Raw genomic sequence first — 8,038 nt, forward strand, 5'->3', positions numbered from 1 at the left:
AGCATCCTGTCTCTACGACTACCGCGCCGTTGCGCTTACATTCATCATCGTGAAGTGCTTCAAGAGGCTCGTGATGAGGCATATTATGACTCTGCTGTCCCCTCACTGGGGACCCTGCAGTTCGTGTATCGATCAAACCGCTCAACAGATGATGCCATCTCCACCACTCCATCTGGCCCTCACCCACCTGGAGGAGGAGGACATCTATGTCAGATTACTGCTTACAGACTTCAGTTCTGCATTTAACACGATCGTTACTCAGCACCTGCTGGTCCTAAAGACCTTCCTTTGTAACTGGATCCTGAACTTCTGACTGGGAGATCTCAGTCAATCCAGATTGGGAACAGCATCTCCAACACCATCTCACTGAGCATCGGGGCCCCCCAAAGGCTGTGTGCTCAGACCACTGTTGATCACTCTGCTGACACAGGTCGAATCACACCATCATGTTTGCTAATGATAGAATATAGTGGGTCTCATCAGCACGAATGAATCAGCATACAAAGAGGAGGTGCAGCAGCTAACAGACTGGTGAAGAGCCAACAACCTGTCTCTGAACGTGGACAAGACGAAAGAGATGGTTGTTGACTTCAGGAGGGCACGGAGTAACCACTCTCCGCTGGACATCAATGGGTACCCCTTGGAGATCGTGAAAAAGCACCAAATTTCTTGGCGTACACCTGGCAGAGAATCTCACCTGGACCCTCAACACCAACTCCATAGCCAAGAAATCTCAGCAGCGTCTCTACTTTCTGCGCAGGCTGAGGAAAGTCCACCGCCCACACCCCAACCTCACCACATTCTACAGAGGGTTCATTGAAAATACCCTGAGCTTTACACCTTAACAATCTACAGTCCCAGAAAATAGCAGGAAATAATAGACAGGATAAATGCGTGGGTTGAGTGATGGTGCAGGAGGGAGAAGTTCAGATTTTTGGGATATTGACACCAGTTCTGGGGGAGGACGGTCTACACCTGGGTTGGACTGGAACCAATGTCCTTCGGTGCTTTTGCCCAACCAGTCAATGGTTGGGCAACTTAGATTAGCTTTTCTCAAAACAGACCAAAGAAGGAATAAATAAAAAATAGAAACGTACCTTCAATGCTACAAAAAAAACCTAATCTATTTATCTGGAAAAGAAAGTCCCACAGATGAGCTGGCTGCAACTGGATCCTTTGAAAATAATAACAGTTAAAGTCATAGACTGTGATTAAAGGATGTGTATGGAACCTCTCAAATTGAGGATGGCCATACTGTGACAGGATTCAATGTTTTCATGATTTTATCAACGTATTAGAAGAACACAAAATGAGATCACCTTCCCTCAGGTCTGTGGCTGTCGAGCCCATAAAATATGCATTGTTTTATGTTTGTCCAGTGACGATGATGTTCTGCTTTGAGCAGTGCTGAGTGGGGACTGTGATTGGTGTGTGCTCACTATTATTGAGTGAGGGCTTGACACTCCATTTTTTGTGTTTTGCACCTTGTTGGTAACTTGTGAATGGCTGAAGAAAGTTACTGAAATACTTTGTGACGTTGATCATTGATGTAGACAGGTGATGCTAGAGTTTAAACTACTTGCTTCTTATATTTGAAAAGTTAATTTAAAAAATTCCCAGCTGCAGGTGTAATCTTGTTGATGGAACATTATCGCCTCAATTCATGCCTGGATTGTTCACCATTGAGACCAGCATTGGTTGCCCACCCCAAATTCGCAAATATAATTGACTGGCTTGTCAAGATAATTCAGCAGGCACAGCAATCCAATAGCTTCATCATCACTTTAACTGCAATCTAATTTTAATGCATGTTTATAACTGTTAAAAATGAAATTCAAACTCTCAAACAGCAGCGGGAGGTGAATTCATTATCTTTGGATTTGTGCGCACCTCAGCTACTCAGCTGTTTTTACACTACAATGTTTTCACTTGGTACATTATCAGAGACCAGGTGCATCGAGGTAAGGTGCATTCGGTACTACTGGAATTACACAGAGTATTGCGTCTTCCCTTAAGAAGTTCATGCATAGGTTGAAAGGGTTTCTAACTTGTTTCCTTAGAATCTATCAAATCAATTCTTCACGCAAGGTAGGAACACAGTAATGTAGTCAGAGGAAACAATGTAAGTTGCTACAGAATAGGTTGTTCCAACATTCCGCAGTATCCATGTGTTTCATTCACCACAGAGAATTCTCATTATATCCTTTTGTTTACAGTGAAAATTCATACAGCAAGGTACAAAATATGCACTTTACTGAACAAAATTATTCACTACCATGTTACACAGAATACTTTCTGCATCACAGTTCTGACCTGCTTTTAAGTATTAAATAAAGCTTAGCATGCTCCAATCACTCTGCATTTATGGAGGTCCAGAATTTACACATTCAACATCTATATTCTCATCTTCCTCCTCCTCCTCCTCATCATCATCCTCAAACGTCTGTTCTGATAAATGAGCAAAGCTGTGAGAGCGAGCAGCAACCTGTGCAGCAAGAGCTGAGGCAAATTGGAGGACAACTGGGCCATGTCTTTCAGCAAGTCCCTGTTGAACAGCTGTCTGCAGCTGCTCAGATGCAGCTGTCTGTGAATTTTCTTGCTTTTGTATGGAACTGTCTGCAGTCTCTGAGCAGCAAACCAAGCATCCACTTACAACACTCGTGCTAATAGTGTCACTTGGATCAGCATCTTTGCTACCATCCAGATGTACATCAATGCAGTCTGGACCTCTTCCTCTGCAACATTCTTGGTTATTCATCAAGCAGTCTAGTTGATTGGCATCTACCCCTTGGGAGCTGTCACCACGAACTTTATGGTCTTGTACATTTGCATCTGCCTCCTGACATTCCAGTGGGACTCCCTCCAGCTGCATAATGTCTGCAGATGAAACTGTTTTCAGCGCAGCTATGAAAGAAGTTTTGAAGAGTGACAGGGTTAGTTAGATTCTTACATTACCATTTTTTAAACATGATAATTCTTAATAAAAATCCCATGTTGATCATTTTATAGTGTTAATGTTGCAAAATGTAGCTGTCTTGTTCACCTGTCACATCCCTTTTCTATTTTGAATTACTCACATTGCAACTCTTGCTTTATTTAAGCTAGAGCAATGACAGCTGTAGAAAATAATGGGACCCTGCACTAGCAATGAAATCAGATGCCCAATAACAGACTTCAGACCCAGTTAAACAATTTATCTCCCAGCTTGGCTTTCTTCATTGCTAAAATGAAACAATATCAACTGTGGCTCAGTGGAAAGCACTCTCACCTCTGAGATTAGGTGGTCAAGGTTTCAAGCCCCACTTCTGACAGATAAGTGGCCCTCCAGGTTAAAATTTCAGCAGGGTACCAAGACAGTGTTACACAGTCTAATATGCCATCTTCCAACGAAACAACAGTATGCCCTCTTAGGTGCATGTAAATAATTCCACAATATTATTTGAGGATGATTGGAGGAGTTCTCCCTAGTGTCCTGCAACATCACTAAACTGCAATTGAGTGAAAACAACTGCCTGATTGCTAATCATTGTTATTTATAATTGCATTAGAATCACACAGAAGGCCAACATGTGGTCCTATCCTATTGTGCTGCCTTTTTGAAAGAGCTATTAAATTAGTTCTATTCCAGTCGTGACGATAACAAGGACAGCCTGGTGGACCTCATAGAATGATTAGGTTAATCTGGTCCTGGCTGACAGGTAACAACAGGAGGGTCAGACATCCTGTTCATTCTGTGAGCTGGCTGTGCGTGATCAGTGTTAAGGACTCTCCATGTGTAAATAAAGGGTGATTGGTGACTGGATACCCGCCTCTGTGAAGTTATTTCAATTCTTTGCCCATTTCTCATAACTTTTTTTTGAAATAATGTTTGTTGCTTCAAATTAAATTTCCCTATAAGAAAAGACATTGCTTTGTTCCCAGGGTGTTGTCTGTGGGAGTACTATCTCAAGTGTTGTAGTTGGTGAAATAGGCTCACCACTACCTTCTCAGGGCAACTGAGGGTAATGTCACTGGAAGGTAATAAACCAGAGGTCCAGGCTCTGGGGAGACTGGTTTAAATCCCACCACAACTGGTGGAATTTAAATTCAGTTAACAAATCTGGGAGTGAACTTTAGGGAAGGAACTCTGCCATTCTTATCCCTTCTGGCCTATAGGTGACACCAGATCCATGGTCACACTATGGTTGACTCTTAACTGCACTCTGAAATGGTCAAGCAAAGGCAGTTAGGAATGGACAACCAATGCTGGACTTGGCAGCGACATGCACATGCCATGCAAGGATAAAGGGTGACAACAACAAGAACTGTGTCAGCACTTTGCGTAGTTCATAAACAATGACAAAAATTCTATCAACTCAACAGGAGGAAATGCTATTGCTCACCATAATCGTTGAAGAGTAGCTGTTTCCACTTTTGCCTCTCCAGTTCGGAGGCCTTGAACCCCAACACACTTTTCAGCTCCTGAAGCATTCTCCTGGATTCCTCCCTCTCTTGCCTCTCCTTCTCCTGTTCCTCTTGTGACAAGTATTTCAACAAGCCCCCTCTGAAATCTCCATCTGAATCAGATTCTTCTACGTAAGCCTCAAGTTCCTGGAGTCAATAGATAGAAAGAGACAGAGTGAACTAGCTGGTAGATTTGAACCCCAGGTGCCAGGGTCGAGGATATCTCAGAGTGGATGCAAAACGTTCTCAAGCAGGAGGGTCATCCGCCAGAGGTTATTGTACACATTGGCACAAATGATATAGGTCAAAATAGGGATGAGATCCTGTGGAGTGATTATAGAAAGGTAGAAAGAAAATTAAACACCAGGACATCGTTGGTGGTAATCTCCAGATTACTTCCAGTGCCGTGTGCTAGTGGAGGTAAGAACAGGAGGATATGGCAGATGAATGTGTGGCTGAAGAATTGGTGCAGGGGGCAGGGATTCAGGTTTTTAGATCATTGGGATCATTTCTAGGACAGAAGTGACCTGTTCAAGAGAGAGGGGTTGCACTTGAACTGGAGTGAAGGGCTTTTGTCCAAAATGTCGGTTTTCCTGCTCCTTGGATGCTGCCTGACCTGCTGTGCTTTTCCAACACCACTCTAATCTTGACTCTGATCTCCAGCATCTGCAGTACCCACTTTCGGCCAATATCTTGGCAGCCAGGTTTGCTAGTGCCACAAGGGAGGGTTTAAATTAGATTGGCAGGGGTTTGGGATCCTCAACAGCAGGAAAGCAAGTGCGAGGCTGGAAGGAGATGCAGTAATCAGAAATAGTAAAGTGAAGAGACAGGTCAGGCTGGAACACGAAAGGGAGCAAGGAATGCCTGTGGATTAAATTGCATCTCTTTCAATGCAACAGAGCTGACAGCTGAGGCCAATGAACTCAGAGCGTGGATAGGTACGTGGCACTGGGATATTATAGCCATTACAGAAACATAGCTAACGGAGGGACAGGACTGGCAGCTTAATGTGCCAGGGTACAGGTGCTTTAGGTGGGACAGAGGTGGAGGAAAGGGGAAGGGAGAGTTGCATTTTCGATTAAGGCGAGTCTCGCAACAGTATGAAATAAATGAAGGATCATCCAGTGAGGCTTTGTGGGTGGAGCTAAGAAATAAGAAGGGGATGATGACGTTATTGGGTTGTACTATAGGCCCCCAAATAGTCAACGGGAATTAGAGGAACAAATCTGCAGGGAGACTGGGGAAACTTGCAGGAGCAGTCGGGTTGTCTGAGCAGGGAATTTTAATTTTCTTAACATATTCTGGGACAGCTACAGCGTTAAGGGCTTAGATGGGGTGGAATTTGTTAAGTGCATTCAGGACAGTTTCCTCAAGCAGAATATAGAGGGTCCTTCTTGAGAAGGGACAAGACCCGACCTACTGTTGAGAAATAGGGCAGGACAGTGGCAGGACGGAGATGACAGTGGTGGAGCACTTTGGGAGCAGTGACCACAGTTTTTTTAATTTTACAATACTTATAGAAAGGGACAAAACTGGTCCACAAGTTCAAGGTCTAAATTGGGACAAGGTGAATTTGATGGAATTAGACAGGAGCTTGCAGGGGTTGATTGGAGTAGTTTGTTTGCAGGCAAAAGGACCTCCGGCAAGTGGGAGGCCTTTAAAAGTGAGATAGCTAGAGTTCAAGGTCGATATGTTCCTGTAAGGGTGAAAGGCACGGTTGGCATGAATTGGGAACCCTGGATAACAAGACATATTGAGGGTTTGACCAGAAAAGAGGAGGAGGCGTGGTTCAGGTATAGGCAGCTGGGATGAAGGGAATCCCTGGAGATATGACGTTTACCTTACATGAGGATCAATGGTCGGCACAACATCGTGGGCTGAAGGGTCTGTTCTGTGCTGTACTGTTCTATGTTCTATATGAAGGGGATACAGGAGCTTACTGAAGGAGGAAATGAGGCAGGTGAAAAGGAGGCACATGATGGCCTTGACTGAGAAGATTAGGGTGAATCCAAAGACATTCTTTAAGTATATTAAAGGAAAAAGAATAACTTGAGAGAGAATAGGACCCCTCAAGGACCAAAGTGGACATGTATGTGTAGAAACGCAGGAGACAGGCAAGGTCTCCATGAATATTTCTCCTCTATGTTTACCGTGGAAAAAGACATGAAGACGTGGGAACTTGTGGATGTTAGTGGTGATATCTTGGGGACAGTCCATATCACAGTGGAGGTGGTGTTGGACATATTAGAATGTATGAAGGTGGATAAATCTCCTGGTCCTGACCAGATGTATCCAAGAACACTGAGAGACTAGAGAAGAAATTGCGCAGACCCTGACTGAGGGCTCAGAAGACCGGAGGGTAGCAAATGTTGTGCCCTTATTCAAGATGACTGCAAAGCAATAAGCGTAACATCTGTGGTAGATAAGGTATTTGAGAAGATTCTGAGAGATAAGATATACATGCATTTGGAAAGACAGGGTTTGATTAGGAGTAGTCAGCATGGCTTTTTGCAAGGGAAATCATGCCTCACAAATTTGTTAGAATTCTTTGATGAAGTGACCAGAAAAGTCGATGATGGCAGGGCGGTAGGTGCAGTAGATATAGATTTTAGTAAGGCTTTTGATAAGATTCTACATGGTAGGCTGCTCTGGAAGATTAGATCACATGGAATCCAGGGAGAGCTGGCAAATTGGATACACAATTGGCTTGATGGTAGGAAGTAGAGGGTAATAGTGGAAGGATGGTTGCTGGACTGCAGGCCTGTGACTAGTGGAGTGCCTCAGCGGTCGATGCTGGGCCCATTACTGTTTGTTATCTATATCAATGATTTGGATGAGAATGTACAAGCATGATTAGTAAGTGTGACGATGTTGCTCCTTTAATAAAGTTATTGTTCTTGTCTTTTTTTCTAGCGGGCTCGTAAAGGCAAAGGTTAGAACATAGAACAGTACAGCACAGAACAGGTCTTTCAGCCCACGATGTTGTACCGACCACTGATCCTCATGTATGCACCCTCAAATTTCTGTGACCATATGCATGACCAGGAGTCTCTTAAATGTCCCCAATGACCCTGCCTCCACAACTGCTGCTGGCAACGCATTTCATGCTCTCACAACTCTGTGTAAAGAATCCGCTTCTGACATCCCCTCTATACTTACCTCCAACCAGCTTAAAACTATGACCCCCTCGTGTTAGTCATTTCTGCCCTGGGAAATAGTCTCTGGCTATCGACTCTATCTATGCCTCTCATTATCTTGTATACCTCAATTAGGACCCTCTTCTCCTCCTTTTCTCTAATGAAAAAAGTCCGAGCTCAGTCAACCTCTCCTCATAAGATAAGTCCTCCAATCCAGGCAACATCCTGGTAAACCTCCTCTGAACTCTCTCCAAAGCATCCACATCTTTCTTATAATAGGGCGACCAGAACTGTACGCAGTATTCCAAGTATGGTCTAACCAAAGTTTTATAGAGCTGCAACAAGATCTCACGACTCTTAAACTCAATCCCCCTGTTAATGAAAGCCAATACACCATATGCTTTCTTAACAACCCTATCCACTTGGGTGGCCATTTTAAGGGATCTATGTACCTGCAC

At 43.8% G+C, this 8,038-nt stretch overlaps 1 protein-coding gene across 3 annotated transcripts in view; it reads right to left on the reverse strand.

The window, feature by feature from the left end:
- Positions 1-1,768: 1,768 nt before the first annotated feature.
- Positions 1,769-8,038, reverse strand: part of vezt (vezatin, adherens junctions transmembrane protein) — a 111,001-nt gene continuing 104,731 nt past the window's right edge. For all 3 annotated transcript variants that reach the window (XM_043713311.1, XM_043713313.1, XM_043713312.1), the window contains exons 11-12: positions 4,383-4,590; positions 1,769-2,904 (exon numbers count right to left, since the gene is read on the reverse strand). In XM_043713311.1, coding sequence (XP_043569246.1) covers positions 2,363-2,904; positions 4,383-4,590 — 750 coding nt within the window. In that variant the 3' untranslated portion in view covers positions 1,769-2,362. The remainder of the gene's footprint in view (positions 2,905-4,382; positions 4,591-8,038) is intronic.

This window comes from Chiloscyllium plagiosum, chromosome 23, assembly GCF_004010195.1.
Source record: "Chiloscyllium plagiosum isolate BGI_BamShark_2017 chromosome 23, ASM401019v2, whole genome shotgun sequence".
In the NCBI taxonomy this organism is placed as follows: Eukaryota; Metazoa; Chordata; class Chondrichthyes; order Orectolobiformes; family Hemiscylliidae; genus Chiloscyllium; species Chiloscyllium plagiosum.